Source organism: Coregonus lavaretus, assembly GCF_964263955.1.
Source record: "Coregonus lavaretus genome assembly, chromosome: 29".
Taxonomy (NCBI): domain Eukaryota; kingdom Metazoa; phylum Chordata; class Actinopteri; order Salmoniformes; family Salmonidae; genus Coregonus; species Coregonus lavaretus.
In genome coordinates this window covers 4,982,651-5,006,109 of record NC_140016.1, presented here as the reverse complement: position 1 = coordinate 5,006,109, position 23,459 = coordinate 4,982,651, and the positions used below count along the sequence as shown (strand labels likewise).

Here is a 23,459-nt window from a genome sequence, read left to right as displayed (position 1 = left end):
CTGTTTAAACAGTGGAGACTGATCAAGTGGGGAATCTGCTGTCAGCTGTCCACTCCCTGTTTAAACAGTGGAGACTGATCAAGTGGGGAATCTGCTGTCAGCTGTCCACTCCCTGTTTAAACAGTGGAGACTGATCAAGTGGGGAATCTGCGGTCACCTGTCCACTCCCTGTTTAAACAGTGGAGACTGATCAAGGGAAGGAAGCAAGGAGAGGAAATCAATGTTAGTCGATTGAAAGGTAACCCAGACTGTTCCCCTGTTTCACTGTCTCTCTGTCTCCCTCTACAGGGCTATGATCAGAGCATCTCCAAGGCAGAAGCCGTGATCAGGTTTGCCTTCCAGGCCTCCATCACGGTGCTGTGTATCGCCTGCCCCTGCTCTCTGGGCCTGGCGACCCCGACAGCTGTGATGGTGGGCACGGGGGTGGGCGCTCAGAACGGCATCCTCATCAAGGGAGGGGAACCACTAGAGATGGCACACAAGGTGAGTGTGAAGAAGATGCTATCAACCAATCAATAGTCAGTCACTAATTATATCATATTGATAGTAAAAATTATTAGTAACGTTTGATATGTTATGCCTCATGTTTGTAGTCAGAATCTGATTAACTGTGACTGTTGCAGTAACTTGGTGTATGTTATTAGATTGTCTGAGAATAGCTATACAATTGCTTCCCTTATTCCTAACTTGTTACAAAAACGGTCTAATTTTGCAGATCCAGACAGTGGTGTTTGATAAGACTGGGACCATCACCTACGGAGCTCCTGAAGTAATACAGCTGAAGATTTTAGTGGAGGGGAACAGGATGCCTCGCTCCCGCCTGCTGGCCATTGTAGGGACTGCAGAGAACAACAGTGAACACCCACTGGGAGCTGCTATCACCAAGTACTGTAAACAGGTGAGTCTGATTCCATCACCAAGTACTGTAAACAGGTGAGTCTGATTCCATCACCAAGTACTGTAAACAGGTGAGTCTGATTCCATCACCAAGTACTGTAAACAGGTGAGTCTGATTCCATCACCAAGTACTGTAAACAGGTGAGTCTGATTCCATCACCAAGTACTGTAAACAGGTGAGTCTGATTCCATCACCAAGTACTGTAAACAGGTGAGTCTGATTCCATCACCAAGTACTGTAAACAGGTGAGTCTGATTCCATCACCAAGTACTGTAAACAGGTGAGTCTGATTCCATCACCAAGTACTGTAAACAGGTGAGTCTGATTCCATCACCAAGCACTGTATACAGGTGAGTCTGATTCCATCACCTAGTACTGTAAACAGGTGAGTCTGATTCCATCACCAAGTACTGTATACAGGTGAGTCTGATTCCATCACCAAGTACTGTAAACAGGTGAGTCTGATTCCATCACCAAGTACTATAAACAGGTGAGTCTGATTCCATCACCAAGTACTGTAAACAGGTGAGTCTGATTCCATCACCAAGTACTGTAAACAGGTGAGTTTGATTCCATCACCAAGTACTGTAAACAGGTGAGTCTGATTCCATCACCAAGTACTGTAAACAGGTGAGTCTGATTCCATCACCAAGTACTGTAAACAGGTGAGTCCAGCTGAACCTCAGTCCTACAGCTGACGGGGAGGAGACTGGTTGTGAGTCTTTGTGAGTTGATCATTCCCAGTGTCTGGATGACCTCCAGAATATTTTTGGCCCTGTATGTCGTTGTGGGTCCAGATAAAGTGTACTAATCTGTCTCTCTGTCTCAGGAGCTGGGTACAGAGTCCCTGGGTGGGTGTACTGACTTCCAGGCTGTACCAGGCTGTGGTATACGATGTCAGGTCAGTAACACCGAGACCCTGCTGAGACATCATCATGAGGACAGTGACGACAACAACCAGAGAAACAGTATTCTGGTCCAGATCAGTGACTCCAGGCCAGGCTCACACCTGCTCATCATGGACCCCCAGCCTCTCAGTATGTACTTGGATATGTGGTCTAAAATAGGGCAGCTATTTTACTATTTTAATGTATTTATTTTTACCCCTTTTTCTCCCCAATTGGTAGTTACGGTCTTGTCCCATCGCTGTAACTCTCGTATGGACTCAGGAGATGCGAAGGTCGAGAGCCATGCGTCCTCCGAAACATGATTCTGCCAAGCCGCACTGCTTCCTGACACACTGCTCGCTTAAGCCAGCCGCACCAATGTGTCGGAGGAAACACTGTACAACTGGCGACCGTGTCAGCGTGCATGTGCCCGGCCCGCCACAGGAGTCGCTAAGAGCGCGATGGGACAAGGACATCCCAGCCGGCCAAACCCTCCCCTAACCCGGACGACGCTGGGCCAATTGTGCGCCGCCTCATTGTTCTCCCGGTCGCCACACAGCCCGGGATCGAACCCGGGTCTGTAGTGACGCCTCAAGCACTGCGATGCAGTGCCTTAGACCGCTGCGCCGCTCGGAGGGCCTTTATTATTAATTTTTGAAGTGGAATGAAAACACAACCCTGAGTTACCCCTTATTGTCAATTATTATTCAACGTAAGGCCTAAAGATTCCCCAGTGTTTCCACTGCATCCATCAAATGCATGCTATACATTCTGCCTACATTCTAGGCTACGTTCTAGTCTAACCCCTATTCCCCTCTGTTCCTAAATAGCCCTGGTGCAGACAGCGTCCTATGTGGTGTTGATGGGGAACCAGTAACCTCTCTGTCTGTTCCTCTGTCTGCACCAGGGCTATAGCGTCCTATGTGGTGTTGATGGGGAACCAGGAACCTCTCTGTCTGTTCCTCTATAGCCCTGGTACAGACAGCGTCCTATGTGGTGTTGATGGGGAACCAGTAACCTCTCTGTCTGTTCCTCTGTCTGCACCAGGGCTATAGCGTCCTATGTGGTGTTGATGGGGAACCAGGAACCTCTCTGTCTGTTCCTCTGTCTGCACCAGGGCTATAGCGTCCTATGTGGTGTTGATAGGGAACCAGTAACCTCACTGTCTGTTCCTCTGTCTGCACCAGGGCTATAGCGTCCTATGTGGTGTTGATGGGGAACCAGGAACCTCTCTGTCTGTTCCTCTGTCTGCACCAGGGCTATAGCGTCCTATGTGGTGTTGATGGGGAACCAGGAACCTCTCTGTCTGTTCCTCTGTCTGCACCAGGGCTATAGCGTCCTATGTGGTGTTGATAGGGAACCAGTAACCTCTCTGTCTGTTCCTCTGTCTGCACCAGGGCTATAGCGTCCTATGTGGTGTTGATGGGGAACCAGGAACCTCTCTGTCTGTTCCTCTATAGCCCTGGTACAGACAGCGTCCTATGTGGTGTTGATGGGGAACCAGTAACCTCACTGTCTGTTCCTCCAAAGCCCTGGTGCAGACAGCGTCCTATGTGGTGTTGATGGGGAACCAGTAACCTCACTGTCTGTTCCTCCAAAGCCCTGGTACAGACAGCGTCCTATGTGGTGTTGATGGGGAACAGGGAGTGGATGAGGAGGAACGGACTCCAGATCAGACCTGATGTAGATGAGACCATGACTGAACATGAACGCAGGGGACGCACTGCTGTACTGGTGGCTGTCGACGGTGAGTTGTGTGTGTGTGTGTGTGTGGGATGCACAATAAGTACTCTGACAGTGGCTCCCAATTTTCTATTATCCATGACCCCGAGGCACTTCTACATCTAAAAAGATTGGATGGGTATTAGAAAAATGCTAATAGCTCTGAGTAGCCTTCTAATATCAACACTAGCATAACACTTAGAATGTATTCCCAATATACTGCTTCATTCTACATGGAATTCTAGTATGGATATTGGAGCATAGCCATTTAATCCATTGTGTTGTTGAGTCTATAACCTCTCTCTCTCAATTACATTTAATTTAAGGGCTTTATTGGCATGGGAAACGTATGTTATAATATAATAAATAATATGCCATTTAGCAGACGCTTTTATCCAAAGCGACTTACAGTCGTGCGTGCATACATTTTTGTGTATGGGTGGTCCCGGGGATCGAACCCACTACCTTGGCGTTACAAGCGCCGTGCTCTACCAGCTGAGCTACAGAGGACCACATACATTGTTAACATTGCCAAAGCAAGTGAAGTACATAGTAAACAAAAGTGAAATAAACAATAAATATTAACAGTAAACATTACACTCAGAAGTTCCAAAATAATAAAGACATTTCAAATGTCATATTATGTATATATACAGTGTTGTAACAATGTGAAAATAGTTAAAGTACAAATGGGAAAATAAATAAACATAAATATGGGTTGTATTTACAATGGTGTTTGTTCTTCACTGGTTGCCCTTTTCTTGTGGCAACAGGTCTAATTCTTTGTGGATCGCTGTAATCTGAGGGAAATATGTGTCTCTAATATGGTCATACATTTGGCAGGAGGTTAGGAAGTGCAGCTCAGTTTCCACCTCATTTTGTGGGCAGTGTGCACATAGCCTGTCTTCTCTTGAGAGCCAGGTCTGCCTACAGCGGCCTTTCTCAATAGCAAGGCTATGCTCACTGAGTCTGTACATAGTCAAAGCTTTCCTTAAGTTTGGGTTAGTCACAGTGGTCAGTTATTCTGCCACTGTGTACTCTCTGTTTAGGGCCAAATAGCATTCTAGTTTGCTCTGTTTTTTTGTTTGTTCTTTCCAATGTGTCAAGTAATTATATTTTTGTTTTCTCATGATTTGGTTGGGTCTAATTGTGTTGTTGTCCTGGGGCTCTGTGGGGTCTGTTTGTGTTTGTGAACAGAGCCCCAGGACCAGCTTGCTTAGGGGACTCTTCTCCAAGTTCATCTCTCTGTATGTGATGGCTTTGTTATGAAAGGTTTGGGAATCGCTTCCTTTTAGGTGGTTATAGAATTTAACAGCTCTTTTCTGGATTTTGATAATTAGCGGGGATCGGCCTAATTCTGCTCTGCATGCATTATTTGGTGTTTTACGTTGTACACTAAGGATGATTTTGTCTCTCTCTCTCTCACCACCCTCTCCCTCTCTCTCTCTCTCACCTCCCCTCTCTCCTACCACCCTCTCCTACCACCCTCTCCCTCTGTCTCTCTCACCACCCACTCTCTCTCTCTCCTACCCCTCTCTCTCTCTCTCTCTCTCTCACCACCCTCTCTCACTCTCTCACCACCCTCTCTCTCTCTCACCACTCTCTCTCTCTAACCACTCTCTCTCACCTCCCTCTCTCTCACCACCCTCTCCCTCTTCCTCTCTCTCCACCCTCTCTCACCACCCTCCCCCTCTCTCTCCTACCACCCTCTCTCTCACCTCCCTCTGTCTCTCACCACCCACTCTCTCTCTCTCCTACCACCCTCACTCACTACCTTCTCCCTCTCTCTCTCTAACCACTCTCTCTCTCACCTCCCTCTCTCACCACCCTCTTCCTCTCTCTCTCTCTCTCAATCTCTCTCACCACCCTCTCTCTCACCACCCTCTCCTTCTGTCTCTCACCTCCCCCTCTCTCCTACCACTACCCTCTCTCACCACCCCCTCCCTCTCTCTCCTACCACCCTCTCCCTCTCTCTCTCACCACCCACTCTCTCTCCTACCACTCTCTCTCTTTCTCTCACTACCCTCTCCCGCTCTCTCTCCACCCTCTCTCTCTTTCTCTCTCACCACCCTCTCTCTCTCTCTGTCTCTCACCACCCTTTCTCTCACCACCCTCGCTCTCTCTCACCACCCTCTCTTTCTCTATCTCATCTCTCACCACTCTGTCTCTCTCTGTCTGTCTCTCACCACCCTCTTCCTCTGTCTCTCTCTCTCCACCCCCTCTCTCTCACCACCACTCTCTCTCTCTCTCACCACCCACTCTCTCTCTCCTACCACTCTCTCTCTCTCTCTCTCTCTTTCTCTCACTACCCTCTCCCGCTCTCTCACCACCCTCTGTCTCTCTCTCACCACCCTCTCTCTCTCTCTCTCTCACCACCCTCTCTCTCTCTCTGTCTCTCACCACCCTTTCTCTCACCACCCTCGCTCTCTCTCACCACCATCTCTTTCTCTCTCATCTCTCACCACCCTCTCCCTCTGTCTCTCTCTCTCCACCCCCTCTCTCTCACCACCCCTCTCTCTCTCTCACCACCCCTCTCTCTCTCACCACCACCCCTGTCTCTCCCTCTCTCTCCCTCTGTCTCTCCTGCTCTCTACCTCTGTCTCTCTGTCTGTCTCTCCCTCTGTCTCTCCCTCTGTCTCTCTCCCTCTGTCTCTCTCCCTCTGTCACCCTCTCCTTCTCTCTCTGTGTAGGTCTGCTTTGTGCGATGATAGCCATAGCAGACACAGTGAAGCCAGAGGCAGAGTTGGTGGTTCACACCCTGCAGGCCATGGGTCTGGAAGTGATTCTGATGACTGGAGACAACAGCAGGACGGCACAGGCCATCGCTGCTCAGGTACGGGACAGGACTGGATTGGCTAGGTGGTCTTCATAAGGTCTGGGGATCCATGTACACATTTCATCTTCCCAACTCAGGTTATTCAAGCCATCAAAGAGCTGTGTTTAGGAGACTACATAGACTACTACATGCAAATATAATGGCTTGGGATTTTGATGAATGAATGCACTGAACCAGAACATTATTTGCAGATGAAAAGGAATGTCGTTTTGTAAGTCACTCTGTAATAAGAGCATCTGCTAAAGAACCCACATGTAGTTTTATAGTGGCTTTGTGAACTGTAATTTAGCTGTCTCTGTCTCTCCTCCAGGTGGGTATCAGGAAGGTGTTTGCGGAGGTGCTGCCATCCCACAAGGTTGCCATGGTAGAGCAGCTGCAGCAGGCAGGGAAGAGGGTGGCCATGGTGGGTGACGGGGTCAACGACTCGCCCGCTCTGGCCATGGCAGATGTTGGCATCGCCATAGGAACGGGCACTGACGTGGCCATAGAGGCAGCTGATGTGGTGCTGATCAGGGTGAGGAGAAGAGGGCAAGACTAGACTTGGTGTGGTTACATGTTAATATGTCTGCCTGTCTGTCTGATAATCCCTACATGTTAATGTCTGTCTGTCTGATAATCTCTACATGTTAACATGTCTGTCTGATAATCCCTACATGTTAATGTCTGTCTGTCTGATAATCTCTACATGTTAACATGTCTGTCTGATAATCTCTACATGTTAACATGTCTGTCTGATAATCTCTACATGTTAACATGTCTGTCTGATAATCTCTACATGTTAATATGTCTGTCTGATAATCTCGACATGTTAATATGTCTGTCTGATAATCTCGACATGTTAATATGTCTGTCTGATAATCTCGACATGTTAACATGTCTGTCTGATAATCTCGACATGTTAATATGTCTGTCTGATAATCTCGACATGTTAATATGTCTGTCTGATAATCTCGACATGTTAATATGTCTGTCTGATAATCTCGACATGTTAATATGTCTGTCTGATAATCTCGACATGTTAATATGTCTGTCTGATAATCTCGACATGTTAATGTCTGTCTGATAATCTCGACATGTTAATATGTCTGTCTGATAATCCCTACATGTTAACATGTCTGTCTGATAATCTCGACATGTTAATATGTCTGTCTGATAATCTCGACATGTTAATATGTCTGTCTGATAATCTCGACATGTTAATATGTCTGTCTGATAATCTCGACATGTTAATATGTCTGTCTGATAATCCCTACATGTTAATATGTCTGTCTGATAATCTCGACATGTTAATATGTCTGTCTGATAATCTCGACATGTTAATATGTCTGTCTGATAATCTCGACATGTTAATATGTCTGTCTGATAATCTCGACATGTTAATATGTCTGTCTGATAATCTCGACATGTTAATATGTCTGTCTGATAATCTCGACATGTTAACATGTCTGTCTGATAATCTCGACATGTTAATATGTCTGTCTGATAATCTCGACATGTTAACATGTCTGTCTGATAATCTCGACATGTTAATATGTCTGTCTGATAATCTCTACATGTTAATATGTCTGTCTGATAATCTCGACATGTTAATATGTCTGTCTGATAATCTCGACATGTTAACATGTCTGTCTGATAATTTTGACATGTTAATATGTCTGTCTGATAATCTCGACATGTTAATATGTCTGTCTGATAATCTCGACATGTTAACATGTCTGTCTGATAATCTCGACATGTTAATATGTCTGTCTGATAATCTCGAAATGTTAATATGTCTGTCTGATAATCTCGACATGTTAATATGTCTGTCTGATAATCTCCACATGTTAATATGTCTGTCTGATAATCTCTACATGTTAATATGTCTGTCTGATAATCTCTACATGTTAATATGTCTGTCTGATAATCTCGACATGTTAATATGTCTGTCTGATAATCTCGACATGTTAATATGTCTGTCTGATAATCCCGACATGTTAATATGTCTGTCTGATAATCTCGACATGTTAATATGTCTGTCTGATAATCTCGACATGTTAATATGTCTGTCTGATAATCTCGACATGTTAATGTCTGTCTGATAATCTCTACATGTTAACATGTCTGTCTGATAATCTCGACATGTTAATATGTCTGTCTGATAATCTCGACATGTTAATATGTCTGTCTGATAATCTCGACATGTTAATATGTCTGTTTGATAATCTCGACATGTTAATATGTCTGTCTGATAATCTCGACATGTTAATATGTCTGTCTGATAATCTCGACATGTTAACATGTCTGTCTGATAATCTCGACATGTTAATATGTCTGTCTGATAATCTCGACATGTTAATATGTCTGTCTGATAATCTCTACATGTTAACATGTCTGTCTGATAATCTCGACATGTTAATATGTCTGTCTGATAATCTCGACATGTTAATATGTCTGTCTGATAATCTCGACATGTTAATGTCTGTCTGATAATCTCGACATGTTAATATGTCTGTCTGATAATCTCGACATGTTAATATGTCTGTCTGATAATCCCTACATGTTAATATGTCTGTCTGATAATCTCGACATGTTAACATGTCTGTCTGATAATCTCGACATGTTAATATGTCTGTCTGATAATCTCGACATGTTAATATGTCTGTCTGATAATCTCGACATGTTAATATGTCTGTCTGATAATCTCGACATGTTAATATGTCTGTCTGATAATCTCGACATGTTAATATGTCTGTCTGATCATCTCTACATGTTAATATGTCTGTCTGATAATCTCGACATGTTAATATGTCTGTCTGATAATCTCGACATGTTAATATGTCTGTCTGATAATCTCGACATGTTAATATGTCTGTCTGATAATCTCGACATGTTAATATGTCTGTCTGATAATCTCGACATGTTAATATGTCTGTCTGATAATCTCGACATGTTAATATGTCTGTCTGATAATCTCGACATGTTAATATGTCTGTCTGATAATCTCGACATGTTAATATGTCTGTCTGATAATCTCGACATGTTAATATGTCTGTCTGATAATCTCGACATGTTAACATGTCTGTCTGATAATCCCGACATGTTAATATGTCTGTCTGATAATCTCGACATGTTAATATGTCTGTCTGATAATCCCGACATGTTAATATGTCTGTCTGATAATCTCGACATGTTAATATGTCTGTCTGATAATCTCGACATGTTAATATGTCTGTCTGATAATCTCGACATGTTAATATGTCTGTCTGATAATCTCTACATGTTAATATGTCTGTCTGATAATCTCTACATGTTAATATGTCTGTCTGATAATCTCTACATGTTAATATGTCTGTCTCAGGGTTTCTGTTAGCCAGTAATAGCTGGCTTTTGGCCCAAAAAATGAAATGAAAAGCTGATGAATAAAATTGACACCGTCCAATTGCCCGGGACAAGAAAAAAAATCCCATTGCAAAATTATGCTTTTTTTTTTGCCTATTCATTGATGGAAATACATGCTTATTGGTCTATAGGTTCATTTGCATACTTTAGTGGAATTTAATTGGAGCTTCGTAAATCGTTATGTATCATATTCATCACAGCATGATGAGCGGAAATCTGTCAAGATGGAGCGAAAGCTGCTGCTACGGCTTCTCAAACAGCTCATTGTTGCTGCCGGAGTGAAACATGCTTTTATAAGCCCAATTGCACAACAATTCTAAATGCAATCGTGTGTTAACAGTTTTGATGGCCACGATTAAAAAGAGCTACGATGAGGACTTCCGGCAATGTCGAAGCTCTAAGAAGACGAGTCTGCGTTGCGTCCTCTAACTTTAGCAATTTGTAAAGGCATTTTGACACGGTTTGCCTGTTCGTTAATAGTGAGTTGGAAGTTAAAACAACTATTTTATCGCCAAAACAAAAGATGCCCAATCTTGCAAAGCCTCAGACGAGGCATGGAAAAGTGCCCCCCTCTGACAGCCCGTCTTCGGCCTCGGCGGATGCTAGCTCGGAAGAAGCACCAGCATGGTTCAGAATGGAGATGGACAAGGTACAGTGGGGAAAAAAAGTATTTAGTCAGCCACCAATTGTGCAAGTTCTCCCACTTAAAAAGATGAGAGAGGCCTGTAATATTCATCATAGGTACACGTCAACTATGCCAGACAAATTGAGAAAAAAAATCCAGAAAATCACATTGTAGGATTTTTTATGAATTTATTTGCAAATTATGGTGGAAAATAAGTATTTGGTCACCTACAAACAAGCAAGATTTCTGGCTCTCACAGACCTGTAACTTCTTCTTTAAGAGGCTCCTCTGTCCTCCACTCGTTACCTGTATTAATGGCACCTGTTTGAACTTGTTATCAGTATAAAAGACACCTGTCCACAACTTCAAACAGTCACACTCCAAACTCCACTATGGCCAAGACCAAAGAGCTGTCAAAAGACACCAGAAACAAAATTGTAGACCTGCACCAGGCTGGGAAGACTGAATCTGCAATAGGTAAGCAGCTTGGTTTGAAGAAATCAACTGTGGGAGCAATTATTAGGAAATGGAAGACATACAAGACCACTGATAATCTCCCTCGATCTGGGGCTCCACGCAAGATCTCACCCCGTGGGGTCAAAATTATCACAAGAACAGTGAGCAAAAATCCCAGAACCACACGGGGGGACCTAGTGAATGACCTGCAGAGAGCTGGGACCAAAGTAACAAAGCCTACCATCAGTAACACACTACGCCGCCAGGGACTCCTGCAGTGCCAGACGTGTCCCCCTGCTTAAGCCAGTACATGTCCAGGCCCGTCTGAAGTTTGCTAGAGTGCATTTGGATGATCCAGAAGAGGATTGGGAGAATGTCATATGGTCAGATGAAACCAAAATTTAACTTTTTGGTAAAAACTAAACTCGTCGTGTTTGGAGGACAAAGAATGCTGAGTTGCATCCAAAGAACACCATACCTACTGTGAAGCATGGGGGTGGAAACATCATGCTTTGGGGCTGTTTTTCTGCAAAGGGACCAGGACGACTGATCCGTGTAAAGGAAAGAATGAATGGGGCCATGTATCGTGAGATTTTGAGTGAAAACCTCCTTCCATCAGCAAGGGCATTGAAGATGAAACGTGGCTGGGTCTTTCAGCATGACAATGATCCCAAACACACCGCCCGGGCAACGAAGGAGTGGCTTCGTAAGAAGCATTTCAAGGTCCTGGAGTGGCCTAGCCAGTCTCCAGATCTCAACCCCATAGAAAATCTTTGGAGGGAGTTGAAAGTCCGTGTTGCCCAGCGACAGCCCCAATACATCACTGCTCTAGAGGAGATCTGCATGGAGGAATGGGCCAAAATACCAGCAACAGTGTGTGAAAACCTTGTGAAGACTTACAGAAAACGTTTGACCTGTGTCATTGCCAACAAAGGGTATATAACAAAGTATTGAGAAACTTTTGTTATTGAACAAATACTTATTTTCCACCATAATTTGCAAATAAATTCATAAAAAATCCTAGAATGTGATTTTCTGGATTGTTTTTTCTCATTTTGTCTGTCATAGTTGACGTGTACCTATGATGAAAATTACAGGCCTCTCTCATCTTTTTAAGTGGGAGAACTTGCACAATTGGTGGCTGACTAAATACTTTTTTTCCCCACTGTATAACAGAAATCCAAGAGACACTTTCAGAACGCCTCATCAAAAATGATGTGCACCCACTGGAAATCGAAAGGGCCCATCGCACGCTACGGAGGCGGCTGCCTGGCCAGGTTGCACCCAGGGCATTTGTCATTACATTTCTACGGTACCAGGACTCTGTCCGCATCCTCTCTGCTGCCCGAGCAAAGGGAGAGCTCAAGTACGGAGATGCCAGAATCATGATCTTTCCGGATCTTTCTCCCATACCACACAAGAGGAGGCTTGGCATACGGCCTGCGCTAACCGGCGACTTTCTGGATGGAAACCAAGAATGGTGAGCGCAAGTTTGACTTTGTGAAGACGGCTGAAACATACATGAGGAAAGAACTCCCTGACTTGTTCCCGTCTACTCCATCATGAGGAACTGTCTTTTGAACTTGGATACAGTGGATAGTGAACTGTTAGATCATGAGGATACAACGAGATGACTCATTGGATCGACTGGCTGGCACGGCTGGCTGGATAGATGGCAAGTGCGATAATGACTTGCGAGGTAACGTTGGATCATAGTTAATGTTGGCTGCGCTATTTAGCCAGCTCGCTACGTTTACAAGGGTGTGAGTATAACTAAAGCCACACTATGCAATTTTTTTTCTGTATACTTTTATTTTACGCATAGAGGTCGGGTTTGGTTAAATAGTTATGTGACTTTAGACTGGGTTTCAAGCCTAACTATGTTGTTTATATTACTTCAGGGAATTTGAGCTACTATTACGTTTGCTGGCTTGTTTATTGTTAGAGATGTATGCTAGCGTTAGTGATACAGAGGCAGGGAGAAGTTACTCACTGGCTGGCCACCTAACTGCCAGCTAGCTGATAGCTGTACAGTTGTGTGTGTGTACATGCACACACGTGCGCATATACAGTGGCAAAAAAAAGTATTTGAACCCTTTGGAATTAGCTGGATTTCTGCCGAAATGGGTCATAAGATTTGATCTGATCTTCATCTAAGTCACAACAGTAGACAAACACAGTCTGCTTAAACTAATAACACACAAACAATTATACGTTTTCATGTCTTTAATGAATACATCATTTAAACATTCACAGTGCAGGGTGGAAAAAGTATGTGAACCCTTGGATTTAATAACTGGTTGACCCTCCTTTGGCAGCAATAACCTCAACCAAACGTTTTCTGTAGTTGTGGATCAGACGTGCACAACGGTCAGGAGGAATTTTGGACCATTCCTCTTTACAAAACTGTTTCAGTTCAGCCATATTCTTGGGATGTCTGGTGTGAACCACTCTCTTGAGGTCAAGCCACAGCATCTCAATCGGGTTGATATCGGGACTCTGATTGGGCCAGGAGGTCAGGACTCTGATTGGGCCAGGAGGTCGGGACTCTGACCGGGCCAGGAGGTCGGGACTCTGACTGGGCCAGGAGGTCGGGACTCTGACTGGGCCACTTTCTTCTGTTGAAGCCATTCGGGTGTTGATTTACTTCTGTGTTTTGGGTCGTTGTCCTGCTGCATCACCCAACTTCTGTTGAGCTTCATTTGGCGGACAGATAGCCTTACATTCTCCTGCAAAATGTCTTGATAAACTTGGGAATTAATTTTTCTGTCGATGATAGCAAGCTGTCCAGGTCCTGAGGCAGCAAAGCAGCCCCAAACCATGGTTCACATACTTTTTCCAACCTACACTGTGAATGTTTAAATGATGTATTCAATATAGACAAGAAAAATACAATAATTTGTGTGTTATTAGTTTAAGCAGACTGTGTTTCTATATTGTTGTGACTTAGATGAAGATCAGATCAAATTTGATGATCAATTTATGCAGAAATCCAGGTAATTCCAAAGGGTTCACATACTTTCTCTTGCCACTGTATATATATATTTTTTTTGGGGTGGTTGGGAGGGTGAACTCAGGATGATGGCGATTGTTTAACTAATTGTCTCTATGTTATATTTCAGGGATAATAGTTATCGTCTGGTAAAGGTTTTCATTTATTCATCATAGCTTGATGTCTTTTTTCCTGCGCTGCTTGAGTGCGTTTGTGGTCATCGCTTTTGGCGCTCCGCCGGAGTATGAAACATTGTACAAGTCTGCAGGGGATGCCCCTGACACAACGCAGGAGTTTTTGAACAAACTCAATTTACAAGCTTTTAACTAATGAGGATAGAGAGTACTTGGAGAAAGAGATTACATCTGAGGAAATTAGGGAATCCATTTTCAACACTGCTGGCGGAAAATCACCAGGGTTAGACGGATTCCCTATTGAATTCTATAGATCCTTTTTACCCAAACTAATTGAGCCCCTTTGCAATATGTTTAATTATGCCATAGAGACAGAAACGCTCCCAGACGCACTGGAACAAGCACTGATCACAGTGTTGTTAAAACCCGGGAAAGATCCTCTGCTTTGTGGGTCGTGTAGACCAATATCTTTATTGAACACTTCATATAACATTCTTGCAAAACTCATAGCTCTTAGACTAGATAAGGTTCTTCCTGACTTGGTTGATATGATAGTCTCCTGAGTGGCGCAGTGGTCTGCGATGCAGTGCTAACTGTGCCACTAGAGATCCTGGTTCGAATCCAGGCTCTGTCGCAGCCGGCCGCGACCGGGAGACTCATGGGCGGCGCACAATTGGCCCAGCGTCGTCCAGGGTAGGGGAGGGAATGGCCGGCAGGGATGTAGCTCAGTTGATAGAGCATGGCGTTTGCAACGCCAGGGTTGTGGGTTCGATTTCCACGGGGGGCCAGTATAAAAAATACAAAATACAAAAATGTATTCACTAACTGTAAGTCGCTCTGGATAAGAGCGTCTGCTAAATGACTAAAATGTAAATGTAAATATGGACCAAACAGGCTTTGTAAGAAACCGCTCATCTCCTGATATCAGATTATTTAATATTATGTAGAGAATGACCAAGAACCTGTAGTGGCGGCTTCATTAGATGCGGAAAAAAGCTTTTGAACGCATAGAATGTTACTACCTGTTTGAAGTTTTACATAGGATGAATATTGGACCTAAGTATGTACAGTGGGGAGAACAAGTATTTGATACACTGCTGATTTTGCAGGTTTTCCTACTTACAAAGTATGTAGAGGTCTGTAATTTTTATCATAGGTACACTTCAACTGTGAGAGACGGAATCTAAAACAAAAATCCAGAAAAACACATTGTATGATTTTAAAGTAATTAATTAGCATTTTATTGCATGACATAAGTATTTGATACATCAGAAAAGCAGAACTTAATATTTGGTACAGAAACCTTTGTTTGCAATTACAGAGATCATACGTTTAATGTAGGTCTTGACCAGGTTTGCACACACTGCAGCAGGGATTTTGGCCCACTCCTCCATACAGACCTTCTCCAGATCCTTCAGGTTTCGGGGCTGTCGCTGGGCAATACAGACTTTCAGCTCCCTCCAAAGATGTTCTATTGGGTTCAGGTCTGGAGACTGGCTATGCCACTCCAGGAACTTGAGATGCTTCTTACGGAGCCACTCCTTAGTTGCCCTGGCTGTGTGTTTCGGGTCGTTGTCATGCTGGAAGACCCAGCCACGACCCATCTTCAGTGCTCTTACTGAGGGAAGGAGGTTGTTGGCCAAGATCTCGCGATGCATGGCCCCATCCATCCTCCCCTCAATACGGTGCAGTCGTCCTGTCCCCTTTGCAGAAAAGCATTCCCAAAGAATGATGTTTACACCTCCATGCTTCACGGTTGGGATGGTGTTCTTGGGGTTGTACTCATCCTTCTTCTTCCTCCAAACACGGCGAGTGGAGTTTAAACCAAAAAGCTCTATTTTTGTCTCATCAGACTACATGACCTTCTCCCATTCCTCCTCTGGATCATCCAGATGGTCATTGGCAAACTTCAGACGGGCCTGGACATGCGCTGGCTTGAGCAGGGGGACCTTGCGTGCGCTGCAGGATTTTAATCCATGACGGCGTAGTGTGTTAGTAATGGTTTTCTTTGAGACTGTGGTCCCAGCTCTCTTCAGGTCATTGACCAGGTCCTGCCGTGTAATTCTGGGCTGATCCCTCACCTTCCTCATGATCATTGATGCCCCACGAGGTGAGATCTTGCATGGAGCCCCAGACTGAGGGTGATTGACCGTCATCTTGAACTTCTTCCATTTTCTAATAATTGCGCCAACAGTTGTTGCCTTCTCACCAAGCTGCTTGCCTATTGTCCTGTAGCCCACCCCAGCCTTGTGCAGGTCTACAATTTTATCCCTGATGTCCTTACACAGCTCTCTGGTCTTGGCCATTGTGGAGAGGTTGGAGTCTGTTTGATGAGTGTGTGGACAGGTGTCTTTTATACAGGTAACGAGTTCAAACAGGTGCAGTTAATACAGGTAATGAGTGGAGAACAGGAGGGCTTCTTAAAGAAAAACGAACAGGTCTGTGAGAGCCGGAATTCTTACTGGTTGGTAGGTGATCAAATACTTATGTCATGCAATAAAATGCAAATTAATTACTTTAAAATCATACAATGTGATTTTCTGGATTTTTGTTTTAGATTCCGTCTCTCACAGTTGAAGTGTACCTATGATAAAAAATTACAGACCTCTACATGCTTTGTAAGTAGGAAAACCTGCAAAATCGGCAGTGTATCAAATACTTGTTCTCCCCACTGTAGGTCTGATTAGATTAATGTACAAATGTCCGGTAGCTCAGATCCTGACTAATGGAAATGTTTCCTCCCAGTTCTCTCGATCACATGGCACAAGACAGGGTTGCCCTGCTAGTCCTCTCCTTTTTTCTTTGGCTATCGAGCCACTGGCAGAAGCTTTTAGATCTCATCCATCCATCCAATAATTTGTAAAGTGACTATGCATGATTTCTGTCATTCTGAGCACCGTGGGTGGACGCCCTAATCAGGTTACGCGCCCAATGGATATGGGTCAGGTACATTTCTCAAATGTCTGGTGAATTAAAATTTTGCCGGTCAAATCTCCGGCGCCACATTTTCTTTCTGATAATCGCTAGATGTTAATATGTCTGAGAATCGCTAGATGTTAATATGTCTGAGAATCGCTAGATGTTAACATGTCTGAGAATCGCTAGATGTTAATGTCTCGGTTTCCCCTTTTATCTTCTCATCTCTGTCTGCCTCCCTGTTATCTGCCTGTTATCTGTCCTCTGTCCTTTGACCACTGTCTGCCTACCTGTCATCTGTCCTCTGTCTGCCTACCTGTCATCTGTCCTCTGTCTGCCTACCTGTCATCTGTCCTCTATCTGCCACCCTGTCATCTGTCCTCTGTCTGCCTACCTGTCACCTGTCTTCTGTCTGCCTCCCTGTCTTCTGTCTGCCTCCCTGTCTTCTGTCTGCCTCCCTGTCTTCTGTCTGCCTCCCTGTCTTCTGTCTGCCTCCCTGTCTTCTGTCTGCCTCCCTGTCTTCTGTCTGCCTCAAATGGGTTTTTAAGAATTGCTAAATGTTATTTTAACGGTAAAGCTCAGTTTGTCTCATATACTAAGTTTTACTTTCTCTCTCTCTCTCTCTCTCTGTCTCTCTCTCTCTGTCTCTCTGTCTCTCTCTCTCTCTCTGTCTCTCTCTCTCTCTGTCTCTCTGTCTCTCTCTCTCTCCTCTCTCTCTCCCATCTCTCTCGCCCCCGTCTCTCTCTCTCTCTATCTCTCATTCTCTCTCTCTCTCTCTCCCATCTCTCTCTCTCTCTCCCATCTCTCTCTCTCTCTCTCTCTCTCGCCCCGTCTCTCTCTCTCTCTCTCTCCCATCTCTCTCGCCCCCGTCTCTCATCTCTCTCTCTCTCTCTCCCATCTCTCTCGCCCCATCTCTCTCTCTCTCTCTCTCTCTCTCTCTCTCTCTCTCTCTCGCCCCCGTCTCTCTCATCTCTCTCTCTCTCTCCCTCGCCCCCATCTCTCTCATCTCTCTCTCTCTCTCTCTCGCCCCCGTCTCTCTCATCTCTCTCTCTCTCTCTCTCCCATCTCTCTCGCTCCCGTCTCTCTCATCTCTCTTTCTCTCTCTCCCATCTCTCTCGCCCCCATCTCTCTCTCTCATCTCTCTCTCTCTCTCTCATCTCTCTGTCTCTCTCTCTCTCTCTCTCTCTCTCTCTCTCTCTCTCTCTCTCTCTCTCTCTCTCTCTCTCCCATCTCTCTCGCCCCGTCTCTCTCATCTCTCTCTCTCTCTCTCCCATCTCTCTCATCTCTCTCTCTCTCTCTCGCCCCCGTCTCTCTCATCTCTCTCTCTCTCTCTCTCTCTCTCTCTCATCTCTCTCGCCCCCATCTCTCTCTCTCTCTCTCTCTCTCTCTCTCATCTCTCTCGCCCCCGTCTCTCTCATCTCTCTCCCATCTCTCTCGCCCCCATCTCTCTCATCTCTCTCTCTCTCTCTCTCTCTCTCTCTCGCCCCCATCTCTCTCTCTCTCTCTCTCGCCCCCGTCTCTCTCATCTCTCTCTCTCTCGCCCTCATCTCTCTCTCTCTCTCTCTCTCACCCCCGTCTCTCTCATATCTCTCTCTCTCTCTCTCTCTCGCCCCCATCTCTCGCTCTCTCTCTCTCTCTCTCCCATCTCTCTCACCCCCGTCTCTCATCTCTCTCTCTCTCCCCCATCTCTCGCGCTCTCTCTCCCCCATCTCTCGCGCTCTCAATCCACTGTCCAGAATGACCTGCTGGATGTGGTGGGGAGTATTGACCTTTCCAAGAAGACTGTGGAGAGAATCAGGATCAACTTTGTGTTTGCTCTCATCTATAACCTGGTGGGGATCCCTATCGCTGCTGGTGTGTTCATGCCCGTTGGTCTGGTTCTCCAGCCATGGATGGGTTCCGCTGCCATGGCCTTCTCCTCTGTCTCTGTGGTGCTGTCCTCTCTACTACTCAAATGGTGAGTTAGCAGAGTGGCCAGTTTCCCATCAAACTGTGGTATTTGAGTATTGTGTGTGTGTGTCTTAGCTCTCCTAACCACCCTCTTCTTGCAGTTACTCTAAATCCAGAACTGAACTGCAACTTGTAGTGTCTTAGTGTGTTATGACTCTCCCCTCTCTGTGTGTAGCTACACTAACTCTCCTCTCTCTGTTTGTAGCTACACTAACTCTCCTCTCTCTGTTTTTAGCTACACTAACTCTCCTCTCTCTGATTGTAGCTACACTAACTCTCCTCTCTCTGTTTGTAGCTACACTAACTCTCCTCTCTCTGATTGTAGCTACACTAACTCTCCTCTCTCTGTTTGTAGCTACACTAACTCTCCTCTCTCTGATTGTAGCTACACTAACTCTCCTCTCTCTGTTTGTAGCTACACTAACTCTCCTCTCTCTGTTTGTAGCTACACTAACTCTCCTCTCTCTGATTGTAGCTACACTAACTCTCCTCTCTCTGTTTGTAGCTACACTAACTCTCCTCTCTCTGTTTGTAGCTACACTAACTCTCCTCTCTCTGTCTGTAGCTACACTAACTCTCCTCTCTCTGTTTGTAGCTACACTAACTCTCCTCTCTCTGATTGTAGCTACACTAACTCTCCTCTCTCTGTTTGTAGCTACACTAACTCTCCTCTCTCTGATTGTAGCTACACTAACTCTCCTCTCTCTGTTTGTAGCTACACTAACTCTCCTCTCTCTGTTTGTAGCTACACTAACTCTCCTCTCTCTGATTGTAGCTACACTAACTCTCCTCTCTCTGTTTGTAGCTACACTAACTCTCCTCTCTCTGTTTGTAGCTACACTAACTCTCCTCTCTCTGTCTGTAGCTACACTAACTCTCCTCTCTCTGTTTGTAGCTACACTAACTCTCCTCTCTGTTTGTAGCTACACTAACTCTCCTCTCTCTGTTTGTAGCTACACTAACTCTCCTCTCTCTGATTGTAGCTACACTAACTCTCCTCTCTCTGTTTGTAGCTACACTAACTCTCCTCTCTCTGATTGTAGCTACACTAACTCTCCTCTCTCTGTTTGTAGCTACACTAACTCTCCTCTCTCTGATTGTAGCTACACTAACTCTCCTCTCTCTGTTTGTAGCTACACTAACTCTCCTCTCTCTGATTGTAGCTACACTAACTCTCCTCTCTCTGATTGTAGCTACACTAACTCTCCTCTCTCTGATTGTAGCTACACTAACTCTCCTCTCTCTGTTTGTAGCTACACTAACTCTCCTCTCTCTGTTTGTAGCTACACTAACTCTCCTCTCTCTGTCTGTAGCTACACTAACTCTCCTCTCTCTGTTTGTAGCTACACTAACTCTCCTCTCTGTTTGTAGCTACACTAACTCTCCTCTCTCTGTTTGTAGCTACACTAACTCTCCTCTCTCTGATTGTAGCTACACTAACTCTCCTCTCTCTGTTTGTAGCTACACTAACTCTCCTCTCTCTGATTGTAGCTACACTAACTCTCCTCTCTCTGTTTGTAGCTACACTAACTCTCCTCTCTCTGATTGTAGCTACACTAACTCTCCTCTCTCTGTTTGTAGCTACACTAACTCTCCTCTCTCTGATTGTAGCTACACTAACTCTCCTCTCTCTGATTGTAGCTACACTAACTCTCCTCTCTCTGATTGTAGCTACACTAACTCTCCTCTCTCTGTCTGTAGCTACACTAACTCTCCTCTCTCTGTTTGTAGCTACACTAACTCTCCTCTCTCTGTTTGTAGCTACACTAACTCTCCTCTCTCTGTGTGTAGCTACACTAACTCTCCTCTCTGTGTGTAGCTACACTAACTCTCCTCTCTCTGTCTGTAGCTACACTAACTCTCCTCTCTCTGATTGTAGCTACACTAACTCTCCTCTCTCTGTTTGTAGCTACACTAACTCTCCTCTCTGTTTGTAGCTACACTAACTCTCCTCTCTCTGTTTGTAGCTACACTAACTCTCCTCTCTCTGATTGTAGCTACACTAACTCTCCTCTCTCTGTTTGTAGCTACACTAACTCTCCTCTCTCTGATTGTAGCTACACTAACTCTCCTCTCTCTGTTTGTAGCTACACTAACTCTCCTCTCTCTGATTGTAGCTACACTAACTCTCCTCTCTCTGTTTGTAGCTACACTAACTCTCCTCTCTCTGATTGTAGCTACACTAACTCTCCTCTCTCTGATTGTAGCTACACTAACTCTCCTCTCTCTGTTTGTAGCTACACTAACTCTCCTCTCTCTGTTTGTAGCTACACTAACTCTCCTCTCTCTGATTGTAGCTACACTAACTCTCCTCTCTCTGTTTGTAGCTACACTAACTCTCCTCTCTCTGTCTGTAGCTACACTAACTCTCCTCTCTCTGTTTGTAGCTACACTAACTCTCCTCTCTCTGTTTGTAGCTACACTAACTCTCCTCTCTCTGTTTGTAGCTACACTAACTCTCCTCTCTCTGTCTGTAGCTACACTAACTCTCCTCTCTCTGTTTGTAGCTAAACTAACTCTCCTCTCTCTGATTGTAGCTACACTAACTCTCCTCTCTCTGTTTGTAGCTACACTAACTCTCCTCTCTCTGATTGTAGCTACACTAACTCTCCTCTCTCTGATTGTAGCTACACTAACTCTCCTCTCTCTGTTTGTAGCTACACTAACTCTCCTCTCTCTGTTTGTAGCTACACTAACTCTCCTCTCTCTGTTTGTAGCTACACTAACTCTCCTCTCTCTGAATGTAGCTACACTAACTCTCCTCTCTCTGTTTGTAGCTACACTAACTCTCCTCTCTCTGTTTGTAGCTATACTAACTCTCCTCTCTCTGATTGTAGCTACACTAACTCTCCTCTCTCTGATTGTAGCTACACTAACTCTCCTCTCTCTGATTGTAGCTACACTAACTCGCCTCTCTCTGATTGTAGCTACACTAACTCTCCTCTCTCTGATTGTAGCTACACTAACTCTCCCCTCTCTGATTGTAGCTACACTAACTCTCCTCTCTCTGATTGTAGCTACACTAACTCTCCTCTCTCTGATTGTAGCTACACTAACTCTCCTCTCTCTGATTGTAGCTACACTAACTCTCCTCTCTCTGTGTGTAGCTACACTAACTCTCCTCTCTCTGTGTGTAGCTACACTAACTCTCCTCTCTCTGATTGTAGCTACACTAACTCTCCTCTCTCTGTGTGTAGCTACACTAACTCTCCTCTCTCTGATTGTAGCTACACTAACTCTCCTCTCTCTGTTTGTAGCTATACTAACTCTCCTCTCTCTGTTTGTAGCTACACTAACTCTCCTCTCTCTGATTGTAGCTACACTAACTCTCCTCTCTCTGTGTGTAGCTACACTAACTCTCCTCTCTCTGTGTGTAGCTACACTAACTCTCCTCTCTCTGATTGTAGCTACACTAAGCCCAGCGCTGAGCTGCTGGAGTCTCGTCGGGGCAGTCAGAAGAGACACGCTGCGAGCCTATCAGACGTCAGCGTCCACATCGGCATGGGCGAGCTGCGCCGCTCCTCCCCCAGGCTGAGCCTATTGGACCGCGTTGTCAACTTCAGCCGCACCTCCATCAACTCCCTCCAATCAAAGCACTCCCTCAACAGCATGGCCCTCAGCGAACCCAACAAACACTCATTGCTGATGGGGGAGGCCCTCTGCGAGGAGGAGTTTGTCTGAGGCTATGCTTTGCTAACTTAACCTTGGTTTAGCCATTATATGCTTGACTAGGCTAAGCTAACTTAAGGTAGCAAAGGCTAGCCCATGCTAAACTAAGTGGGTTACATAGGTTAATTGCCCCATCCATCTATACAGGTGACCCCAGGGCGGCATCTTTTGACTTGAAAAAGCCTTTCTGTTGCCCCTCACCCTCTGACTGACAGTGTTCACTACCGCTGCCAGAGTGTCTTTTGTCAATGGCCACAGGGGACGGGATCTTACACTAGGGTTTATAGGAGCTCTGACTCTCAATGGCCACAGGGGACGGGATCTTACACTAGGGTTTATAGGAGCTCTGACTCTCTTTGTCCAGGGGGGTTAAGACTGTCTGCTGAAAGACCATACAGGTGTCAGCAATTAGGAAGAAGTGTTGTCTTTTTCTATGTGCTTATAATATGAAGGTTTGCAGAGACAATCTTTGACATCTGTCCGAAGACACTCTAAAATGGTGCCCCATGTAAAAGTGTACTTAATATGAGTGACTTTTTAAAACCTTCTTACCTTCTGATGGAGCAGAAGTGTAATAATTGTGTTGTTGTGTATTATGATTATATAACAGAGTATTTATATTCGCCTTATTTAAAAACAGAAACAATGTTATCACAGTACTTATTTGTACTTTGTCATATATTTTCCTTGGAAAACAAAGGAATGTTGTTGAGGATATACCAATGTAATTTGTCATCCATGTTTCCAACATAAACATCATTTTCTCTAATCAGGAAGTATATACTGTATGTGAGCAATCATTTAAGAATTTACAGTATGAAGTATAAACTCGAATCCCATACTACAGAACACTCATGGAACCATTTGTACCAGTAAACCTTACTCAAGTGCCAATTGTAGACTCTCGAAGTCCAACACATTCCAAATATAACACCATGCTGAGCAGGAGTCTGCGGGAGGACCATGGTTCTTTGAACTGAATGTGTACAGTGA

The 23,459-nt window shown here is 44.8% G+C and overlaps 1 protein-coding gene across 1 annotated transcript in view; it reads left to right on the top strand.

The window, feature by feature from the left end:
* The window catches only part of LOC311105191 (copper-transporting ATPase 1-like), a 38,798-nt gene extending 15,558 nt beyond the window's left edge, over positions 1-23,240 (top strand). The window contains exons 15-22 of the mRNA XM_084147247.1: positions 289-483; positions 716-898; positions 1,728-1,935; positions 3,386-3,532; positions 6,198-6,340; positions 6,654-6,857; positions 18,584-18,804; positions 22,205-23,240. Of these exons, the coding sequence (XP_084003373.1) occupies positions 289-483; positions 716-898; positions 1,728-1,935; positions 3,386-3,532; positions 6,198-6,340; positions 6,654-6,857; positions 18,584-18,804; positions 22,205-22,478 (1,575 nt within the window). The 3' untranslated portion in view covers positions 22,479-23,240. The remainder of the gene's footprint in view (positions 1-288; positions 484-715; positions 899-1,727; positions 1,936-3,385; positions 3,533-6,197; positions 6,341-6,653; positions 6,858-18,583; positions 18,805-22,204) is intronic.
* The last annotated feature ends 219 nt before the right edge of the window (positions 23,241-23,459 follow it).